General features: G+C 37.6%; 2 protein-coding genes and 1 long non-coding RNA gene across 11 annotated transcripts; 2 read left to right on the top strand and 1 right to left on the bottom strand.

Moving 5' to 3' along the window:
* Positions 1-83: 83 nt before the first annotated feature.
* LOC124185001 lies at positions 84-22,641 on the bottom strand. 3 transcript variants are annotated; one of them, XR_006871313.1, is made up of 3 exons: positions 22,506-22,641; positions 787-916; positions 84-139 (listed from the first exon to the last, which is right to left on the bottom strand). It is a non-coding gene; the product is annotated as an uncharacterized LOC124185001 (long non-coding RNA). The 3 variants fall into 3 exon arrangements; XR_006871312.1 differs by lacking the exon at positions 22,506-22,641 and adding an exon at positions 5,011-5,075; XR_006871314.1 differs by lacking the exon at positions 22,506-22,641 and adding an exon at positions 3,378-3,562.
* Positions 6,410-9,615, top strand: LOC124184942 (odorant receptor Or2-like). 5 transcript variants are annotated; one of them, XR_006871278.1, is made up of 7 exons: positions 6,410-6,794; positions 7,351-7,757; positions 7,907-8,006; positions 8,113-8,214; positions 8,321-8,479; positions 8,567-8,701; positions 9,357-9,615. XR_006871278.1 is itself a non-coding variant. In XM_046575200.1 (7 exons), the coding sequence occupies exons 1-7, from the start codon at positions 6,501-6,503 to the stop codon at positions 8,621-8,623; spliced, it is 1,017 nt and encodes a 338-aa protein (XP_046431156.1). In that variant the 5' UTR covers positions 6,410-6,500; the 3' UTR covers positions 8,624-8,951. The 5 variants fall into 5 exon arrangements, 2 of the variants coding, with proteins under 2 accessions (XP_046431156.1, XP_046431155.1); XR_006871277.1 differs by having other exon boundaries at positions 9,270-9,381; XM_046575200.1 differs by lacking the exon at positions 9,357-9,615 and having other exon boundaries at positions 6,410-6,624; positions 6,727-6,794; positions 8,567-8,951.
* On the top strand, positions 15,866-22,045 carry LOC124184941 (putative odorant receptor 92a). Of its 3 annotated transcripts, none has more exons than XM_046575197.1 (6): positions 15,866-15,993; positions 16,514-16,920; positions 18,767-18,866; positions 20,052-20,153; positions 20,256-20,414; positions 21,667-22,044. In XM_046575197.1, the coding sequence occupies exons 1-6, from the start codon at positions 15,982-15,984 to the stop codon at positions 21,730-21,732; spliced, it is 846 nt and encodes a 281-aa protein (XP_046431153.1). In that variant the 5' UTR covers positions 15,866-15,981; the 3' UTR covers positions 21,733-22,044. The 3 variants fall into 3 exon arrangements, with proteins under 3 accessions (XP_046431153.1, XP_046431152.1, XP_046431151.1); XM_046575196.1 differs by having other exon boundaries at positions 15,879-16,275; positions 20,052-20,144; positions 21,667-22,045; XM_046575195.1 differs by having other exon boundaries at positions 15,879-16,275; positions 21,667-22,045.
* Positions 22,642-23,506: the final 865 nt, after the last annotated feature.

Below are 23,506 nucleotides of genomic sequence, written 5' to 3'. Positions count from 1 at the left end.
CAGATAAAATGTAATAAAATTGACACTAAACATTATAAAAATGTTAAACTCACCGAGCACAAATTCTCATTCTCCTCGTCCTCCTCCTCGTCGACCTACGACCACCTCCAACAACCACCGATAACCACCACGGGTATACCTGCAATAGTAAAAAATATTTTTAGTATAAGAACCCATCAAAAATATTGGGTAAGGATTAATATAATTTTTTTATCGACACATTTTACCAAGAAGATTATCAGAAAATTATAAAAAATCATCGAAACTTTATTAGCGCATTGATAGCTCCGGAATTCGGGCTCGCGCGAAAAATGCAATAAAATAATTTATTGTGTACGTGACAAGTTCAAAAAATTACGGATAAAATATAATTCAATTGCTATTAAACATTATAAAAACTTCAAACTCACGGAGCACAAATAGCTTTTTGTAATTAGTTCATATGTAAATAGTTGATTATAATTATTTATTTCATACCATTATCGTATACAAATGGTTAAAAACTGAAAGCAATCAATAATTATACAGCCAAATATCTAAGTAACACCGTAAAAAGGTCAATAATATAATTAGATAATGGAGAAAAAGCATCTCTCACGTCGGTTTAGAGTGGAAACCGGGTTCTCCAAATGCTGCTGTATGAAAGATTGAGAAAAATAGACATATTTTTTTTTTCAAATCGATCAAATACGATAATCTTCAATCGAAACGCTGATTGTCGGCATTTTTTTTCAAGTGGAGATGACTAGCGAAGATTTTTCAAATTTTGAGTGTATTTTAACTCACATTTGGACAGTGGAAGAAAAATTTACTCATCATCAATTGTCACAAAAGGGCGATGTTATTAGCTGGTCATTGAAGCTCCTCGCTGCTGGAATCTCGAATTGGCAAGAAAGATGAAGTGCGTGATTTTTGTCTGAAATGTAAAAACTAAAATTACTTTGAATTGACATATATTTTCATCATGGATGAAGTGAAAAACTCAGAAAAAAACGTTATATCACATTCATTTTCGTTCAGAATTTTCTTGGTAAAAATCGTTACTTTTTATGTTTGAGGTCGACAATTAATATGATACCACGATTTTTTGGGTTATTTTGGTACATCGATGGTGCGCGAATCAAAAATAACTAGTTTCAAATCACTTGCTCGCTGAAGCTCGCTCGGGGTCGGATGCCTAGTGTAACTGGTTTTTGTGCTCGTGCGCTCGCCTACTCGTTGTCGGTGTTTTACCAGAAGGCATAGTCGTAGGGGAGACTGGGGCACGATGACTACCCAAAAACTTCCGGTATTTGCTTTACAGTACACAGAATGAACACTGGTTTTGTGCATGTGACGCAACCCAAATCTGCCAGTAAGATTTTTTCTATATAATGCTACAAATCACATTTACACATGCATGTAAGTATCACGTATTGTGATTTTATGACAATAAGTTTCGTCAAAAAATACCACAGAACAATCAGCTAAGTGCTAACAGATTTGAAACACCACGCACCGCGCACAGCAATTTTAGCTCCAATTGAACGACGTTATTGTCATGTATTCCTATGTATACAATGCCAACTACTCGCCAATTGCAATTTCTCAATCCTGGTCGTTAATTTTTTTTTCCGATTCATCATTATTATCTGAAGCATGCATATTAGTTTGATGGTACAAAATATGACGTTCTCAATAATCAAACATACTCATCAGGTTGAGGACCTGGACAGCCAGAACTACCGAGCGCTTGTCCTGGAAAAGTCGAGTTTCACCGGGTAGTTGACCTTGAGCGCAGAAACTATGGAGCGTTTGTTCTGGGAGTAGAGTTTTACCAGGTCACGGACCTGGAGCGCAGGAACCACGCAGCGCTTGTTCTGGAAGTCGAGTTGCACTAGGACTAGGAGAGAACCCGGTACTTGAAATCTGCGGAGCGCGACTCTCATCCGTCCGCTCTACTGCGCGGTTGTTTCCAGACTGAGGAATTCGGCTAGCTCATTTTCGATTACTATAGATCGATGACGTCATGAGAAAAAAATTTTGGGTGACGTCACTTTCCGAACATCCGAACATCCAACTTTGGTTTCAAACTTCAATACTATGTATGATGTATGATGTATGATGATATGATATGATGCATTATGATTTCAGTTCTTACAATTCAGACAAGAAATACGCACTTTATCTTTCCTGCCGATTTCAGACTCAAGCGGCTAGGCCCTTCGACTGTCAGCCGTTGATTAAAGATATATTTTTCAGTTAACGGGTCAGCTAATAACGCAGCCGTTCTGCGACAGTTGGGTGATAAAAATTTTCGCTCGTACCTTTCACATGTGTGTTAAAATACACTCGAAGATTTTAGAACCTTCGTTCTGTCTCTCCCTATCCAAAAAAAAAAAAAAATCGCCACAATCACCTTTTTAGGTCTTTAAATCAGGACACTGCGTTAAATACTGTCTCATGTACGGAGCATCCATTTCATCTCGATCAAAATTTGCGCATCCGTAATGTATTACAGTTAGTCTGAAATTTTTTCCATACGAACACTTTTCGAAAAACAATTCTGCTTCTCTACCCAACGTAGATACTTCACTTGCGACTAACTAAAACAGCGTTTCGATTCTATGCCTACGAAAATTCAAGATCGAGAGAGCAAATGAAAAGTTGTTGGAATAATTATGAATATTAATGTTGTAGAATACATCGAGCACGTGTCGAATAGAATCCCATTTCGAAATGAATAATTCTTCAATTTTCATATTATAGACGTATCATTGTAGGTAATCTAGTTTGTCTCTTGGAAAATTATAAAATTTACAGTATGCATTACGTATTAATCGTGAATGGATCATATATATTAATATCGTACATGGACCGTACATAAATATATACTGTTTGGTCTCTGCATCATAATTACATCTGATCTATTATTATTTATGATCTATGTATACATTCTTCTCTCGGGTACCTATATTTCAATTAAATCACTGTTTTGCTACGAGTTTTGGAAGAAACTTATTCTCATTATTAATTTCTTGTATCACCGACAAGTCGGTAAGTACACACACGCTAAGTACTGGCTTGGGTTCATCATTGCGAAGCCTGTGTTACGTAGGAGTCAACATAGGAGGTGTTTGGAGGTGGTTGGCAGTGGTCGAAGAGAACGAGGACGACGAGGACGATGAGGGGGTGGAGAAGGAGCAGGAGGAGGGGGACGAGGTGAACGTGGAGGACGAAGGTGATCGGAAGTGGTCGGAGGTGGTTGACGGTGGTTGGAGGTGCTCGGAGGTAGTTGGGGTGGTTGGCGTCGGACGCGGTTACATGTCTTCACACGGGGATGATCGAGCTGATCGACATTTCTGAGTCGCAGTCGACAAGTAGTCTTACGTACTCACATTGTACCGACTCAATCTGAAGCTTTTATACTGACACTCCTTTGGCTGCTACGAATGTCGGTGTGAGCTCGTTAGGTAGAATCGATAGAGCAAAACAGTCTTACTCTCCTAGGCCCATCTGGGCCCACTGGCTCGCCGAAAACTGGTCACAAAAATTTACCCAGGGGTGTTGGCCTTTATGTTCTTCAATTAACGACAGAGTGAAACGAACGAAACAATAAGAATTGTAAAATATGTATTTGAATCGAATGCACAGAAAAGTGATGATTGTCTATATGATACGATGAACAGAGAGTCACTATTGCGCATGCGTGGGAGAGTCCAAAGCCAAAATGAAATGTAATTGATTTATAAAAGAAAGTACGTGCGAAAGCGGTGTACAAGCTGATTGAAAGTTTGTACCGGTGCAAGAGAGATAACATCACCCTTCCATGTTCTCTGTCTCTTTCTCTCTCTCATTCGAGTCTTTTCATACTTCAGTGGGTGAGGCAGGGTTACCCGCTTAGTCCATGCCTATTCAATTTAATAATTGCGGATATGGAGGAGGAGTTGGCAAAGGGAAGAAAAGTAGTAGGGGTATGGCTGGGGGGAATCAGAGTCCGGACACTGGCTTACGAGGATCATATACTGATGTTGGCAGAGCAGGGAAGAAGAGATGGAAGTTACGATTAGGAAGCTAAAAGTGTGTATGGTTAGGAAGAGGCTGGTGGTAAATGTGTGGAAGTCAAAGGTGATGAGGTGTGGATGTTTTTTACCGCTATATCAATTTAGGAAACTCCATACAAAGATCTATAAATCGGTATTCCTATTCCCGAAGAAATGTATTACGCCCCCCCCCCCCCCCCCCCCCCCAAGCTCGATACAGTTTTGAGTGATGCGTGACAAAGTCTAGTCACTTGATATGGCATAAGGCCCCTGTTAGTGAAAGATCTCAAGCCGGATACTACAAGTACCCAAATTTCCTTTTGTAGTAGCTATAGGTCTCACAGTCACCCCTTTTGATTGACTCAAAACAATAATAGTGGGTTCGTGGTCGATTCAACGATTAATAATATGGCCACCAGATATGAAACTGTACTTCAGGGTTTATTGGACAGGCTTTTCATTAAATCAATCAGTAATTATTCAACGCTTGTGTCAACTTGGGTAACTTTCCAACGGTTATCCGTTCAACACGGGTCTCGTCGCGAGCAGAACCGGAGTAGGCCCCAGGATGACTGACTTGGTACTATCTCGCTCGAAGTCATCGGTCAGTACCTGTACTATTTTAACCGGGGACAGCAAGCCGCGCCGGTTTTCCGACACGGAAACCACCCCGGGGCTGCTTAGCAACCCTGGCAAGGCCAGCCCACGCGGCTACACCAATTTTGTGTGAATTGTTATTTATTTTCAAGTGTTCTTGATCCGCGGACTGTAATAACCACGCTGGTTCTTCAATATGTCAACCACCCCTGGTCAAAACCTCAACCATGAGGTCCCGGAAAGGCCAGCGCGAGAATCACGAACCAGCTTCACCCAGTTCTGCTCTCGCATCTAATTATTCGACCACAAGTACATCAAAAACGCGATCCAACGTCATTTAATGATCAAATCGATCATTATGAGCCTCGATTCGCCGAGTTGATAGCCCCACCTTCACACGGTTCACTGACTCACTCTCGCACACGTAACGAGCTACTGTCAACAAGACGCACGTGTTATCTCTTCCGAGTTTCGACTGATACTGATCTGGTTTTGGATTCTTCTCCGTATTCTCCTCTCGCTTGCTCTCGCGGGGATTTTCAGAACTTTGGACTGTACTGTCTTGTTGACTACTCGCTATATTCATTCACACACACATCGTAGTATTGTAATACATTCTGTGTCTTTACTCATCTCTTGTTAATCTATAGCGTTCCGTGATACCGAATTTACATTTACACAATTCCATGACAATTAATTCATACATACTTTTTTAACTGTAACGAAAAACGTCTCTAACTTATTTTCACTTTTTGTATAGGCTTTACAATGACGCATCTCAAAAGTTTTGGTGGATGGAAATTTTCGACGGTAGCCGAAGGTTACACCAAAGATTTCATCCACTCCAAAAGAAGAACGAGAAAGCAAATAACGGACGTTATTGTTGGACCATCGACTGAGGATATCATGTGAGAAAAACCACAACCGAAACGGTCCAAGCTTGACATTTCAGCTGTGCAGTCAACTACCAATATTCAACATATTTCAGATATGCACAACAAGGACGATATATCGTTAATTATGATACATTATAGTAATATTAACATACATTTCCACAATTGAATTTTGAAACTTCACGGAAATTTTTATTTTTTCGATGAAAAATTATTATAACATACGAAAAAAGAAACAATAACAGCTTTTTTGTATAAAAAAAACATTGTAATTTTGCACTTTCTAAAAACATACGAGGACGAGCGATAAGTTCGATTTTAATAAAAATATTCAAAATGTGTTACAAGGAGATCTTGCAGAGCGCTTGTGAGGGTAATAAATATCAGTAAGTTACTTCAAAACAGTTATACATAACAAATAGTTTGAAGTGATTCAAAGTATCAAGTCTAGCGCTAGTCACAAAATTTCGAAATTTCGACACGCGCACAATCACACATACCGAAGAGTTATGACTGGTGTTTATTATCAAATAACGAGTCAAACCGGCATATCGAGGATATACATGGTCAAAACTCAATCTCGTCTTTGTAATAAGATCCATCGATGGTCGACCTCGCAATTAGAGCTAGCTACACATTCAATTTAATCGAGTCATTCTATATGCTTGCGTGGACTCAAATTGGCAACACTTAAACTAATTAAACCCAGTATTATCTATCATAAAGACTCCAGTGTGACTGTAACGTGTGTAATTGCTATGAAGCAAGGTGCAGGTACCTCCCTTTCTCTTACAGGGCCAGACCAATCGCAGGAAAGGAGCTATTCATAGATCGAATTATTAGCTTAATCGCTTTGGAACCAGAAAGCTGGTGCTGTCATTCCTTGTCGAACCTGAATAGAGTTCCGCGAGTTCTGCCGTAGCAGCAATCCATAGCTGAACTATAAGGCAAATTTTAAAACGACGGATCGGGTTATAGAGCGATTGCAATGAAATACAAAGTTACGATTGAGACTGCCATCGCTGTTACCCAATATTCAATCCTTCCAATTTGTTGCTGGCCACCCCCGATTGGAGCGAATAAATGGGCTGTCCGACGGCATAATATTGGTGGTTGGTTAGCAATGGCTCTCCTGGTAATCAACCTGCTTTCTGTCATTTACAATATCTACTTGAACAGAAATGATATCGACAGATGCATAAAACTTTTGGCAGAAATGGGAGCCCTTACGGCGACATGCATGAAAATACTAATCTGCAAAAAAGAACAACTTCGTCTTCAGGTGAGGTGCAAAGAGTAATGCTTTTTTATCCGTTGTTCTGTATTATTAAAAATTCATAAGTATTCAAATGACGCGAGAGAAAGATTTTGCCGTGAAATGCTCCAGTTCTGAAATTTGTTTAACGAAAATACAAGCATGCGTACAAAAGCGTGGAAATCGGTTTTGGTCAAACACCCAACCCTACCTATAAGGTCAGCATTATAAATTGCAATGGATAAGAAAAGATCCGGTAACGTCAGTATCGACGGATTAGTAATATTATTATATCGAGGGCTGAGAAACAAAACGACTTAAGCCACTGTTTTGTTGATTAGTACCTTTATCGCAGTAAAATCATCGAATGCTAAAAAATTGTGGGTTACGTCCTTTTGGTTGTCAGCTCTTAATATCATATAGCTTATCAAAAGTCTGTATTCAGTTAAATTTTTTTTCTATACGGGCTGCCTTACTCAAGCACATTTGGATAGCTATCTATTTATCCCCAGTTATACGTAATCTTTCGCCTTCACCGTCCTAAGTGGCATCCAGACCCTTAACTGCATAACTTCTTGAACAGGTTTTGGTAGCTGAAATGGAGAATTTCATAAAGCAAGCTACTGGCGAGGAGAAAGAATTAATTCAGGCCTACGTCGATAGATGTTTCGTTTTACACACGACTGTTTTTGTCGGCTGTATCCTCGGCCCAATATTTTTCATCGCTGGCCCTATTTTCCAGCCACAACCATTTCCGGGTGATGTTGCTTACCCATTCGAGGTGAACTCAACTTGGCTGTGGCTCTGCCTGTATGTTATGCTGAGTATTTCCGTCTTCCAAGTTGGAAGCATGGCCATGGTAGACTTTTTGTATGCCATGTTATTGTGGTACGCAGGCCTAAGGTTTGAGATGCTAAATCTGGAGTTCCAAAAAGTAACTAACACGAACGAATTACGCGGCTGTGTAAGGAAGTATCAAAAATTAATAAGGTAAAATTGAGTAAAATAAATGTTTGTAGTTGATTTTTTGGTTCAGTATATTTTTACGTGGTCGGAGCTCACTACTATTACGATTCTGTATAATCATGTATTGAGAAAAGTTATAAGGCGAGACCCTTTGTAGGTTGATTTTATTTCAGATACACGGAGAATTTGACGGCCAGTACTCGTATTATAGCCGTAGAAGTTACGAGCCTCGCCATTTGTGCCGTCACAACCGGAGGTTTCGTAATTATTCGGGTAAGGCTGAGCTGCGAAATATTCTTTGCTCCGTAATACTTGGAAAATTGGGTGACTGATAACATCGGTTTTTATTTTATATTTGAAACGAGAAATGAAATTACAGCACCCGGGTAAATACGACTTGGTAAAGTTCATTTTCTTCGAGGTAGTATCGGTAATGGAGCTTTTTTTATATTCATGGCCTGCGGACCATTTGAAGAAAATGGTGAGTACGAGAAAAAGAATAAAAATAAACATGTCATAAAAATCAGAGTCGTCGTATATTCCGTACCGGAAGCTAACCCTTCATGCTTGATTGTTTCAACGCCTAGAGCGAAGAAGTAGGCGCCTCTGTTTTCAACAGCGATTGGATCGGCAAACCACCAACAATGCTTAGAAACATGCTGTCGATTATGCAACGATCGCAACAACCGGTTGTTATTTATGTTGACGGTCTACTTCCAATATTATCGCTTGCGTTTTATGGATCTGTAAGTGCTCGTGTCTTTTGGTGCGATTTTGAATACTCGATACCGCGTCCTCGTGTTTTCATCACCTTCTGATATTATCGTTTTCAGACTATGTCGGCAAGTTTTTCATACCTCACAACGCTACGTGCAATAGCTGATGGCTAATGGCGGTAAACTAAGAATGATTAAATACCGTCGTGAGGGCGTTTACGCCATGTAAACATTTAGCGGAAAATACCATAGGTAATGTCACAGAATCTGAGAAATCGGAATATATTATTGCATAAAATGGTAGAATTTGCCAAGTTTAAATCGATATGCGTCACTTCCTGGATCAAAGGAAATCGTGAAGTATCATTCTCAGCGTGTTTTTGAATTGTAGAGTATTTCATTTCCTTTATAAACATATCAAATTATTATTATTATTATTATTATTCGCTTGCCTCACATGTAGCCTGTGTGAAATTTTTAGTGTTGGAATGTAAACACACTCTGTTACCAATATCCAACTAATAAAACAATTATATTGTTCGAATAATGAAAAAATATAAATTTACACATTACTATTTGCCGTGTCATCGATGGGCCATGTATTATTTACAAGTTTATTAATAGAAAGCAGTCAATCGTACGTGTAGATAGAAAAATTCCTGTCTTGAGTATACACATTGACGTTGTTATTAATATTACTATTGCCATTTATCAAAAGGAAACGGTAAAACTTAGCAGGCTGAAAGACTGCTCGTGGCCAAAATAATTGTACGCTATTGGTCGGTGAAATCGTAACGTGGTCATATTTTTCGTCTGCAAGGCAGGGGAGCCAACGAACAAGTCGTAATATGTCAAATTCCCCGTGTCAAGTGGCGAATTGAAATAGCTTTGCTATCATAACTCGTAGCACTCCCAAATCGCTACATTAACTACTCGATACCTGCTCAACTTAAAGAAATTTGCATCACCTGAACAATTCCCCTGAGTTAAGTTTGAATGCTGAAGCTTGAGATGGCCAGCCTGCGTGATAAAACGATAAAGCTCCCATATACACAGTCAATGGCTCAATCATCTAAGCTTCACCGTTCCTCTCGGTATGTGAAAATAAATAGTGATAATAATTGAGCAATCACAGAAAATAAAATAAAATCCGAAATTCTTACGAAAATTGTAAAATGCAATTTACATTATTGGAATTAGTTGAATATAATTGGAAGATCGCCTTGAACATTATATTTTGCGGAATGTCCAAGAAATATTTCAAGCATTTTAACAAATTTTCTGACCTTCCCCGACTTATCCCTACGAAACAAAATCCCCTAATATTTCCCGTTTTCCTCGGTTTACCAAATTTTCATCACTTGTGATTTCCGATTGAAACCTAAACCCGACGCGTTCGCGATGCTATTCGTCAAACCTGCGCCTCCGATGTTGAATTTGGAAATTGCTTTCACTAGGAATTTTGCTTTGCTTTGTTACGATTCGGTTGCTTGATGTATTCGTATCTACTAGGTATTTTCAATAAATCTTGCTGAGACTTTTATTAGTGTTCCGCGTGCGGTACGAGCCAGAAGCTTTCAAAGGTTGGCAACATTTCTTCCAGAAAAAGTTTCTCTTACGGGTAAAAAGAAGGATCAGTCTCGTCCACACGGAAACATCCTGATACATCTAATGCTTTTCGCAGACTTGGGGGTTACCAAAGCTGCCTTTTCAGAGACAAAGGTTTTCAAGCCGTTGCTCTCTTTTTAGAAGACGCGAAGTTGCCCCAGTGCCTTCGTCTATTTCACTGACTCCAGATTTTACTCCTCACCGTCTGTTAGCCTACTAGATATCGATTAATATGATAAGTAATCGCAATCACGCAAACAGATGCGTTGATTTTAACAACAGTTTTAATGAAGCAAAGTCGCAATACAAATTAGACATGAAACAAAACGTTTCCAAAAGATCTTATAAAAGAAAAGCTAAATAAAACAATATAAAGATATTGCGTAGAATTCATTGGTTCTACTATTAGGTTTCTTTTATAAGTAAAATTTTTGTGACTCTAATTTATTCTATCATTTAAATTGACTAACCAAAAAAATTCCCCATCATCCTATTTCCCTTTACTCTGTCTTTGAAATTTACAAATGTGCTGTGCTTCTGAATTTATTCTCGCAGTGAATCTATGTTCGACAACGAATTTTAGATGAGTTCCGCTTCGTTCTAACGCGTGCGTGACCGTGAATCGGCATAGTTCGGTTTGAAGCTCGAGGCCGGTCCTAACACGATTGAATTGAAAGGTAGGTAAAAATTAATCAAATACATACCGCTTCAATCATTGTGATGCAGGCTTCATAATATACGTATTATCTGCGAGGTTTCATGAAACATCAATCCCAACTTAAAGCGAGTCCTCAAATTTGTTCCAGAATTCAATTCCCTGCGAATAATGGTATCAACGCGAGTACAATTATTAACGTCGAACGTATGCATTATTACCCACGATCCGATGTGTGGCTACATAGGTTTGTATGAATTTAGTCTATGCTACATATTTCATTGATAGTTCCAGCCCGCTAATGCTGCGTTGCTGCTGTCGGATATTGTTGTATTTTCAGTATAACAAATTTTTCTAATGTCCGTCGCATATTAATTAAAATTAGTCATTGAAAAATCCCCACAAACTATGTTTATTGAAAATCAGGTAAAATCAGTGAGATTTTGTTATTCTACAGGGCTAATTCTTGTGAAATTTCGTACGTGTTGGACAGACGCGAACTACGAAGGGTTCTTTTTAAACTATATAATTATAACCAGCATGCTATGAAATACTTCTTCCATATTCGTATTGTACAATACATTACCGATTTAATAATTCTTCAGTGCATGAAGTTTGCGAATTGTAGATCCATAATTAGTGAACAGTAGTACGGACAAGCAACGCTGTGTTGTTCCTGATGGCATATCAATGCGTTTGGCGAAGAGCCATATTTTTCCGAAAGATTCGAGGCAGTAAATGGATACAAGTTGTACGAAATCCGAAGCTAAGCCTTATCAATTACGACGAAATCCGAAAAGGTTGTTATTGCGTTTGTCATTGCCACTTTGAAGTCAACGCTTCGGTTAAAACGTACAGCCTCGTTTGCCTCGTTTAAAACGCAACGCGATCGATACACTAATTCGTCTTCCTGACCGTTCGCCCACAATTGAAGCTGAAACCTCAAAGAAATCTACTAATATGCCACACGTAATCCACTCAAGGCAAGTCACGTTGGAAAAGATATCACCGAGTGCAGTGTCTTTGTCGATCAACTATCGCAAATGAGTAACTATTCGAGAGATTCTAGAATATACCGTACCTTTACCTGGTATACCTTCTGTACCCAAGAATGTATAGGCATCCAACGAAAGAATCGATATTACACCGATGGAGATAGAAATGTCTTCGCCGTCTGCAATACCAATTCACACTGCCTGTACAAGTAAAATACATTGAGAAAGACCTACCGGACAAATGTGCCCCGGGAAACATACGCGCAAAAAGTACACTACAGAAGAAACAATTGCAAAAGTCCTGCCGTTTATTGCTAGGAGACGACATTCGAACGTCAAAGTTAAGTCCAAAAGGAAAACGACTGTATTCGATCGGTAAGAAGTTACAGACAGCGCAATATAGAAACAAGGAAAAGTTTATAAGGTACGATATTCAAGTATGCTTATACTGTTTTCAACTGGCACTGTTTTACTCTGTTCCGTTCTATTCTGCTCCACCGAAACAGTAATTTTATCCACTGTGCAGTAGAACAGAGGAGAACAGAACGGAATATTGCAAGCTGAAATTGCTGTACGCATCCGAAAGCGCATCTGCATATTCATTCCCGAGCGTGCTCAGGAAACATAGTAAGAGTTGATCGTAATGCTTGGCATTCTCTAATCTGAAAATCTCAATAGTGCGTATTCCCGAATATTTAAAAGTCACTATCTGAAATGAGCAGAATCTTATTTTTATACTATATTCATACACATGTAAAATAACACACATATTTAGAAAATTTTCATGTACTCAATTAAGTACCACATATTAGTATAGATTATTTATCGACTTGATCAATTTTCGTTTTATATATACCATTGTATCCTAAGGGGATGCCTCGATCTGACCGCCAAAATTGCAAGCCCTATTGAGGGATTTTTTTAAATAACAATTTATATTATACGATATATATATTATACCTGTCCTTAAGAAGGGCAAAATCGAATTTTCATGGTCTTACCCCCCAAATTGGTTCGAAATAATTCAAAAAAAAAAGTCCGAATTTTTAAAAAAATTTCCTTCCATATATACCCACGCCTAGGAAGCCTTACTTTTTCGCATAAGAAAAGCATTGGTTTTTCGGGATTTTTAATCATTTTTTTACCGCTGTCGTAATTATCAGCTAAAAAATCGCAAATTCTCAGAGAATGTTGACAGTTATGTTACCTTTTTGTCCAATTTTTTGGAATTCGATAAAAGCATTTTTGGGCTAGATCGATCGACTCTTTTCCGCGTTTTTAGAGAATAAAGATGTATGTAAGATGAGAATATATATACACACACATATATATATATATATATATATATATACTTCTCGCAAAAATTAAGGGAACAACAAAATTTTCGCAATTTTTTTGGTGATTTTCAACAGGCTGTATTTCAGTGAAAAATGGTCGTGCAAGAAATAAAAAAACAAAGCTTTTGAAGCTTGAAGACTCTAGTTTTTGAATTTTTTGGTTAAAAATTTTTCGAAGCACTATTAGCCATGCAATCTTTGGATAAAGCACGAAGAAAAAATTTTCAAAATTTTTTACATTTTTTCTTTCGCTCTACGGGCATGGAAAAATTTTTCCGAGCTAAACCAATGCATAGGTCACATAGCCTGTTTACTCAGCTTCAAGATGCTTTTTTTTGAACCTCGATACGACCATTTGTCTTCGAGATATCGAATTTTGAATGCCAAAGGATCCTTTTTCACTCAACTGCCGATATCTCTGGAACTACTGGTCGCACAGCGAGCCGAAGGGCAGTTTCTTTTTCTGCAGAAAATTTCCTACAAAAATCTGTCAAGGTTGATGTCAAAAAAATTTTTTTCAACCTGTAGCGTTTCCGTGAAAAAAGAGCAAAAAAATGCCATTTTGCCTTTTTTTGGATAATCGACTGTATCTTCGTCAATATTGGGGGAGGAGCTTAGGTTAGAAGAAAATTTTACAGCCTAATGTACCCCAAAGGTCCCCCTAAATCGGTAGATCGATCGGTTCAGCGGTTTTCCTGGACCGATTGATTGAAATTTTGACAAAATTCCAAGATACTGTATTTTGAAATGGTAAAGAGTTTCAATGTTGGCACTTAAAAAATATATTTCTTTTGAAGATTGAATTCACAAATTTTTAGATAGAAATCAAAAACAGGATTTGTGATGCGGTAGGTGATTAAATCATTTCTTTAATTCAGATATGAGGAATTTTTTTAATAACTATGTAAATAATCAATACCTGAAGATTTCACAGATTCCATTCCTTCGTCCGTTGCCTCATCAGACCCTGAAGGGCCTAACTCCTCTGAAATATGATCTTCCGTTTGAAAATCGGCCTCATCAATTTTTGGGTGTAAATGAAAAATTTGGTGCATTTCGTCTTCTTCGGCGCTTCAGCGATGCTCCAATTTCGGAGACTGTGCAAGTTTCCATTTTGATATCCTAAATAAAAAAAATCCTGCAGTTTTTTTGTAGTACTTACCTTTCAATTCGGTAGTACTTATATGAAAAAATAAAAAAAATAAAAAAATGTAATTCCAAGCCAACACTTTTACATAATTTTCTGACGTACTAATCACACGGGGAGATTTTGGATCCCGGGAAAATACGTCTGTATAAATGGAATCGATTGCTACAGGCTCACTAAAACAACACCAAACCTTACAACCGTTAGATCTGTCTAGTAATATTCCTTAGTGATTACAGATAGTGACACAGATTATATTTTAAGTAGTAAGTTCCAAGCTACGTACCCGTAAACTACCTTGGGGTCATACGGACCCCGTGATCACAGCGGGTTAAGATGGTATGGTATAAAACAAGTTGCATCGATATAGGGATAAGATTTTGCAAGTAGTGTAGGAATGGATGTTCTGCTAGGAACTGTCAAAATAAAATCGCAATCGTTCGATCTACTTGAAGCTAGAAAAATTGACAGGGTCGGCATTATGCGAGTTACATCAATCGTATTTCTTTTTCATTGTAGTACCATAGAATAATCTGCTTCAGGGCATTTGTAATTAAGGGACCATCTCGGTGTAAAATTTTTTGAAAATATTTTTTTTGCGCCATTCGTAGTATAAAAATTTTCATACGTTCATTCATTAAACTCAAATTTTATTACATTTAATTCCACATCCTAAACGAAAAGTTTTCAAGCTACCTGGTTCAAACTTTGCCACATCATTCTTCACACTATTCCTTCGCGTCATATTGAAACTATTTTTTCATTTAGAATTATCATACTTTTACGAAAGAAAAACTGTCATAAAAAGAGGCTCAATTTGACACTCAATTTTTAAATGGTCACCATTTCGTTAATTTCAAACGAAAAAAAGATCCTCCTTATTCCTCTACAGTTTTTCATACTGATTATCAATCTTTTTTGGACTTTTTTTAGACATAATTTAGAGGAGTAAAATCGTTCCCCTTCAGACGCTATTTTTTTAGGCATCATGTTGCACAGCCGAAAACATGATATGAAAAGAAAAAGTAAAACATTAAAAAAAAATTCATGTACAATGTAAGTCGTTTGAATAAACGAAAAACATCGGACCGATTATCGAATTTCATTCATTACGAAAAAAAAAATGAAAATCAGCAACTTACATATCCGTTGCGCTTAAATGGTCTCTAGACGCATCTTTCCAGGACGTAATTAAAACATTTATGCGTCTTTTCAAAACGTTAAAGAAACGTCGTTTTCATATCGCGCGATTCACAACAGCGAAATATTCTAACGCGCTATGGATGTCGTTTTAGCATACAAATGTAACCCGAAATAATCTCCATTCATTTGAACGTGACGTTACTCAGATCTCACTTTCACGTCTCCGTTTGTCCAATTATACGGAACTCGGCGTCTATTTGCAGCAAGCTGTGGTAGTTAAGTTTAAATAATTTGATGCGATATCTCAAACATTCAAGCTAGTTGTTGTACTGTAGTGTTGCCAGAGTTAATTATTTCTGAAACTTTACTGTTCGCTGATCGTCCTTACCCGCGTGAACTTTTCACTGGTACGTTCATGTAGCGATTAAATTTCAACGTCCGATGAAATGCGAAGTGTGAAGACAAGGACATACAACGGAAATCGATTTATCATCGCAATCGTTGAATACAATATGCTTGTCATCAGTTCGAGTGAGAACTCGGATATGGTGCAAGTTTTGTTCAGTTGGACGGAGACTTGGCAAAGATCATCTTTTCTCCAAGTGGTCGGTGCCTAACTGCGCAAGAGGAGACTACGTGATTCAACTATGTTTGGAAAAGTAAAGCTTGAAACAGCAGTAAGATTCACTGTGATGTGCACCCGACTAAGTGCTTGTTTGGCACCTTCGACCAGTGCCTCAAGTTTGGAAATAATTCGACACAAAGTCTACTGGTGGATTGCCCTCTGCATTTCATTATCATTCAGTTTACCAATAATGTACGATCTTTATTTGAATCGCGATGACGTGAATAACATCATGTTGAACATGGCCGAATTGTGTCCGATTTGTACGACGACCGTAAAATTGTTCCTATGCAAATACAACGAACGAAAACTACAGGTTCGTGAAAATTGTATACATATAAGCTGCGGGGATTTCACTTGTATAGTAAACTCCTCTGTTCGTCAAAGTCTAAAAAGTCGTCCATGCCAATCTAATTGCACTTCTACAATTATACCTGTATACAAGTCCGAACTGATTGTCATGATTTCAACATGATTTCGGGCTAGTTATTTTTGATCTTTGTCAATATAATTCGTACATTCAGATACGTATATAATTTTCCCATTTCATACAGGCGTGTGTTGCGGAATTGGAACACTTTGTGGCAACAGCGAGTCGGCGGGAACGGCAACTCCTGCAGCATTACGTAGACAGGTGTATTTCGGTTCATTACTTCATGTTGTTCTGCATCGTATCTACAATCTTTGGCTTCAGCAGTGTGCCTATATTTCTTCCCCAGCCATACCCAACGCACGCGACATATCCTTTCAAAGTCGAAACAGATTTGCTGAAAAACATGATACGCGCTTTTCAAATATTAGCTATTGTCCAGACTGCGCTTTTCGTATCAATAGATGCTCAATTTTCAACTCTCATCTGGTTCACCGGTGCTCGTTTCGAACTTTTATCGGAGGAACTGCGGAAGGTTTCCGATGTAGCACAAATTCACGCATGTGTCAGGAAACATCAAAATGTGTTACGGTGAGTCATGTAGGTTACTTTTTGTTTTTGCATTTCGATCAGGTTTGGTGCTGTGTCAAAAAAAGGAAATCAATCCATGAGCCAAAACGTATTTCTGACGGTCATTTATTGAGAGTTCAGAGGCAGTTTTAACGATATCACCAAGAAAAATATATGCCCGTGTATATTTGATGGTATTTGAAAACATAATTTTTTCTTTTAATCAGTCTCGCATATGAGTCATTCCACGTTAAACCAGTTTTAATTTAACTAAATTTTTAAAAATGTTTCTACTAAGAAAAAAGGATACGCCTTTGGTGAAAAAAATTTCTTATCTAAGCTTTTGATTTTAGAATATAATTACAAATTTCAAATTTCAAATTTGGCATACATGTTTTTGTTCTAGTGGTTGTACCGTCAACAGTAATGAAAATAACTAAACAAACAAATAAGTGTAGGAAAATGGCGTGAAATACTCTTCAAACTGATGTAATGAAATGTTTTTCTTGCAATTGTTTGGCTGTGAGTTTGGTTAGTCGAATTTTTTGACCTTACTTTTCGCCAACGTCTGCCAATTTTAAAATTTTAAAACAAATTTAGCTGTATTCGTTTACTGATTGTAAAATAACCCACCAATTTTTTAAATGGCTTTCTCTCTCTCTTTTCAAACGTTATGAAAACGTTGGTGTTCGCCGTGCTCGCTCACACGCTGTAGCACAAGCACCAACTGTAAACCGCAACGACGAATCACGTTAGAGTGAGTCGAATAGCATGCGTTTCTCCCTTCTTGTTACACATTCTCGTTGCATTCGTAAAATTAGTCCTACCAAATGCCACGTACCTAAGAAAGTTCAGAGGCTACACGTCAATTTGTAACATATTCTACTGTATTGGCATTTTGCGGGAAAAATGAGATTTTCGAGAAAAGGGATACTTCTTTTCCAAATTTCAGATTTGCGGAAAAAATGGCCACTTTTATTCCCCCAAATGAGGGAAAACAGTTACGAGCGAAAAATATGCCATTTTCGTCGGACTTTTCAGGTTAAAAAGATTGACTTTATGGTTGAGTCGGGAATAAACAAAGTTTGAGCAAAATATTCAGGACGATATTGAATATTCCGGATTCTACGATGACAAATCGACGCACTGCCGACATTTGAAAAAAATAAAATTTTTGGGAATATTTCTTCGATTTCGAAAGAAAAATTTGTATTTTCGACATGTAAAAATACCAAATGAAGTATGAAGTATAACTTTCAATACTTGTTGAACGATAATTTGAAAAAGAATCCTACACAATGATGCGTGTCATCGAAAGGCAAGAAGATTGAATTTTTTCAAAGAAATTCCATCGTAGGTCCGTTCTGAAGATCGGTAAGTTAATGAATAATTAGTAAATGAATACAATCGTATTTATTTAGAATTTTGAGATAGGCAGTTGATGGCAAAAATAAAGGTCAAATTCATACAATGAAATTCATAGCCAAATGGTTGAAATAAAAAATTGTGTCACGTTAGTTTGAAGCGTATGCCACTCCTTTTTGAATACGTCTTTGTTCTATTACCTTAATTACTTTTGGAGATTTAGTCACTAGAACAAGAGCGCGTGTACTAAATTTTAAATTTCACTCTAAAATCGAAAATATTAATTCCAAATTTTTTTCGTCAATCATGTATCTCGGTTTTTGGTATTAGAATGCATAAAAAAAATTTAAATCAAAAGAAAATAACGAGGCGAACGAGACTAACGAGTCCTACATGACATCGCACTTGAGTTTGAATATAGCTATACGAATAGATTAATGGACGAAAATATAAAAATATCAGTCAAATACTGTGACAAATAAGCGATTTCGATGTTTTTCAGATTCGCAGAAGATGTAAATTTACTCACACGTTTTGTTGTCAGCGGTGTTGGAATCAGTACGGCCATCGGGACAATTTGTGGTGGCATACAGTTGCTTCAGGTAAATTTTCCCGGCAGCTCTGAACTCTGCTAGCATCGCATCATACGGGATTGGTATACACGCGGTATAATTTCGCACGGATCATAGTATAAAATTCGAATAGAAAAAATAACCCAAGTAATGACACACATCGGACTCATATTTTACTTATTGCCAGCAGAAAATGAAGTCAACTACAGTCCGAACTCTCAATAGTCAGTGTCTCAATAAAAAGTTTTGCTTCACCAGTTTTTTTTTTTTTTTTTTTTTGCACCAATTGTTTCTCCTACTACTCAAAGGATTAACCGTGAGTTCGGACTTCGTATATCTACTTCTCAATAGTTCCATTAGCCGCAACTTTTTTTCATTCGTATTCCGAAGCATAAGACCGATCGGCACTATTAGGAGGTAAGTACAAAAATGTTGCCGGCGAGTGCGGAGGTTATTCGTATGCGGAAATTGATTCTGAGACAGCTAAATTTTCTCCATTGCCAACGTAACTGGCTAGGGATAAAAATTAGCTGTTTCAGAATCAATGTCCCCGTGTGTACATAGTGGGGAACACAAATTGGTAGAAAAATCCTCTCCTTTCATTCCTATCCTGATCTATTGAAAGGTCAAACTGTAATCAGAGACCGATAAAAATCGCATATTTGAATCCAACAGTTATCGAGAATTTTACGAATGTCCACACGGTTGCTAATTATCAGTCAACAGTGTATGTTGACTGTGTGATAACTTGACTGTTGTTAACTTATGCACTGTTGATTGTAAATTAACTTGTAGTCATCAAAAAATATTCAAGAACAAATGTGAAATTTTCATAATTGCGTCGATGATTAACAGAATTAGTTTTTCCATTATCTTTTTGTTTTGACTTTGTCTCGATCTTGACGTTTCCGACAGCATTCGAGGACATGAGCTTGACGAAGCTTCTATTTTAGGCTTATTATAATTTAGATACCAGCTTGTTGATTTTTTTTTGATCATGAGTTAAATTGTTCATCTGTTGAAATTATGATGGCTTCAATTTGTTAGGTTACAGATGTCATCTCGACAAATGTTCTACTCGGAAGAGGGATGAGAAAACTTATGAGAATATTAATAGACGGCAACGATGAGTGGGAAGAGTTCGATATTTCCTAAAAATATATTATTTTATAATCTCTCCACTTGTTGAGAATAACTTACAATTTCTACTGGTAGGATGCAACGGCGATGGTCAAGGCACGATTCGTTAGTTTCGTAATGGTTGGTGCTCTGGAACTCTTCACGTACGCTTGGCCAGCTGAACATTTGGTAAAAATTGTCAGTGCAGATGAGTTTTGAACGTTAAAATGTTGAGGCATTAAATTCCAATGATACATCTGTAAACGGTAATCTTGAGTGAAAATGTTTCACATACGGCAGAGTGAAGGCGTCGGCTACTCCGCATACAGTGCAAGATGGACAGGCCAAAAGCCCGAAATGACGAATCTCCTCTTCATCATCATGCAGAGAGCCAGGAAACCAGCATCGATTTCTGTCAGTGGATTTATTCCAATGCTATCTCTAGACTTTTATAAATCGGTAAGGAGTTTATAAATACTTTTGCACAACTGTCAGTGCAGAACAAGATATTTCAAGAGCGCTGAATCAAGAGAGACCTAAAAGTTCAGGAGTCTTTCTTACAATCAGTGCTAGAAATTCAATGTCAGAATTATGGTTCATCAAGGAAGTGGAAACAAATTACATTAATCAATACACTTTGTATCTTGGACAAGTGATCAAAATGTATAATACTTACAGTTCGATACGCTGAAGCGCCATTAGTAGCTTGCTTTTCAGACTATACGATTTACAATGGTCCACTCTTATACTAATGCCCGTTGCGAGAGTTGGTTAGAACGTATCGTGCGAAGTAAGAGAATTTGTGATTGAATTAAGAACAATATACTTTAATTGAGGTAAAAATGATAATACTCAAGATAATTCCAGAAAAAGACGTTGAAACGTTCACCCTGGGCACCACGTACCTCGGAGACGGTTGCCGTGGCGATATTCGTGTTCAGCGACCCCAAAAACCCCTAAGTAGCAAATTTTTTATTTAGTGTCTCTTGGAAGTGCACTTGCAAAATGCATATTATTAATGCCATAATGCGTTTTCAAAAAATTAATTAATCAATTTAGTTCACAAAGTTTGTAGGCGCTCTTACGAATCGAATGCAAAAAACCGCATTAAAATCCGTCTTACTGCTCAAATAATCGACAGTCCATTGCTTTATTTCCTCGACTAATCAAGTGATTTTCGGGTATCGTTGCAATTTTACTACAATTAAAGATCGATAATATTTTAAAATCTGACTGAAAAATGGTACCTCTTTTTTTGTTTGTCAACAAATGAACAAAAAACAAATTTCATTCTAACTTGACGCTTTCATAGATATAACTATTCCAATGGGATAAATTTCATTGAAAATCTTGGTTCCGACACTTGATCGCGCTTCAGAGTGGAGGCCTTTGCGCTATCGGGAGGGGAAGAGGCGTACATACAATAGCTCTTAGGCTTATAACGAGCGAGTACGTAGGTCAGATTTAGTCAAGGTCAGGTTAGCTAATCCCAACCTAATTAGGCCCAAACCAGGTATGCTTTAGCAGAGGGTGCCTAACTTGCATGTGTAGATTAAGACGATTTTAAAGATACTGTAACACGGCAGGCAATAAGTGGATCATATATTAATTTTGGCGGGGGTTGTGAGGTTTTAGCAATTTACATGAATATATGCACTTTTCATAGTATAGACGTTTACTACTTATATCGATTTTATTATTCTGCTTTCAGTTCTTGTCAACATCGTTTTCCTATTTCACCACGCTACGAGCGACGACTATGGCGAACACATCTTAATACATAAGCGGAGTCATCAGATCCAATAGTTTGCGGTGACATAAATGTGCCGTAGTTTGTAATTTGAAAAATATAATATGTATCCTGTACTACACTTTCACAGAATGAAATCGAATAAGAAATCAGCTCACAAGACAACTTAGAGAGTGTCAGAGGCTTGGGACTATAGTACTAATATGGTTAAGAAGTTGCCAGTATTGGTAGACGGAACATATGTAACGGAGTGGCCCACAAGTCGTAAGATCAGTGTATATTATTATATGGATAATCAACCATAAATAAACATATTAGTGAATATATATTTGTCTCTGTTTGATACACGCAACAGAGAAAGTACTGTATCATCTACCACCTTTACATATAAATTAAAATTTTTGTGAATCGAGGATTTCTTTATTCCGCGGAATCAACACTATCGTTGAGCTACTCTGGAAGCTGCCCTCAAAGCCCTTATAGGTGTATTTGTATTTCTGTCATCAGTTTCTGTCTAAGTTGGACTGAAGCAGAACCGTATCAATCACATGATTCCGATCTAAGAAATGCCTTTTTTTCTCAACGCGTTATATTAGGTAAAAATGGTATATCATTACGAAAGTCACAAAGTAATACAATGTACTTATGATATGGCTTGTTCCACGGTATTCTCTGCACGGCTATCGAACGAGCTGTTCGTGACAAGACAGCTCAAGGGATGTGCAAAGGAGTAGTAAAAAAGGAACGACTAAATTGCAATACAGTACGATATATGCTGTGAATATTTGAGCGTTGATTACCTTGTTTTTAAATGGATCACCGAAACTCCACAGTTTTGTCACAGGTTTTAATTGTTCGATTTGTAACTAGCACGCTTTACACACACTCACTTGATTTCTGATGGCACTTGACTTTTCGAGTACTCGAACTTTCGCACTTCGCTTATAAGTGTTATGATCTGACTGACGAACGTTGCCGGTCAGAGGTGGCTCCCCTTGTCAGTCCCCCTCTTTCCGGGGTAAGCGGACTTCAATATACTCAAAATTGCGACTTCGCGTCACAACATGGAAACAGTCAATACGCTTGGATAGTGACTCAATGTCAGTCAAGGTAGTTGAGGTCTCTCTATCATGTTGATAACTCTACGGTAAGCTTTGTATGAAGCATTTGGTTAGTTTTTCAATACATTTGTCAATATCTTTGAATTCGATTACTTCGGGTCGTTCCAACTATCACTATGTCTGATTGAAATAACTCCCTCTACGCAACACTTTAATTTAAATACACATTTATTATCAAATAAAAAGGTCTTTCGATCAATTCTCAGCGTTTAGTTGTAACAAGGTCTTATTCGATCGAAAAATTGTTTAATTGTAGTTTCAGTAACACAACTTGAGTTCGGCGTTTCTGAATCTAAGTTGTAACTTAGAAATTCAATAATTGCCCAACCGATGATATCTGAGATGGGTAGTGGTTATGGGAGTTTAGCAAAAAACGATGTAATGATATGTAACGTGATGGCAGGTTGATTTTGAGTACGATATTCAACAGTTTTCGCGAGTCATTTTCTGATAAGTTTTCGGGAAATGCCGTGACTTCTCCGCAAAACCACGCTCCTAGCAAATAATTCGAAAGAACTTTTGAGCCATACACTTAACAAATTGCAAGTATAAAATCAATGGTAAAGTATTATTTGTCGCAAAATTTGAAGTTATTCTGCATCTAGGCAGTTTTAAAATATTAAAGAAGTTTGCTAGCTGTTCTTCGAAAATAATGCATTTCTTAAGAGTCAATTGCGTAA

Source organism: Neodiprion fabricii, chromosome 6 (genome assembly GCF_021155785.1).
Source record: "Neodiprion fabricii isolate iyNeoFabr1 chromosome 6, iyNeoFabr1.1, whole genome shotgun sequence".
Taxonomy (NCBI): domain Eukaryota; kingdom Metazoa; phylum Arthropoda; class Insecta; order Hymenoptera; family Diprionidae; genus Neodiprion; species Neodiprion fabricii.
Note: the sequence above shows the minus strand (reverse complement) of the source record. Positions and strands in the feature narration are given on the sequence as shown.

Excerpts from the sequence above, each read along its gene's own strand:
- LOC124184942 (XM_046575199.1), top strand. The coding sequence starts at position 6,501 with ATGAAATACAAAGTTACGATTGAGACTGCCATCGCTGTTACCCAATAT. Across the intron at positions 6,795-7,350 it reads AAGAACAACTTCGTCTTCAG|GTTTTGGTAGCTGAAATGGA; the intron begins GTGAGGTGCAAA and ends CTTCTTGAACAG. Across the intron at positions 8,215-8,320 it reads CGGACCATTTGAAGAAAATG|AGCGAAGAAGTAGGCGCCTC; the intron begins GTGAGTACGAGA and ends TTCAACGCCTAG.
- LOC124184941 (XM_046575195.1), top strand. The coding sequence starts at position 15,982 with ATGTTTGGAAAAGTAAAGCTTGAAACAGCAGTAAGATTCACTGTGATG. Across the intron at positions 18,867-20,051 it reads GTGGCATACAGTTGCTTCAG|GATGCAACGGCGATGGTCAA; the intron begins GTAAATTTTCCC and ends TTCTACTGGTAG. Across the intron at positions 20,154-20,255 it reads CTGAACATTTGGTAAAAATT|AGTGAAGGCGTCGGCTACTC; the intron begins GTCAGTGCAGAT and ends CACATACGGCAG.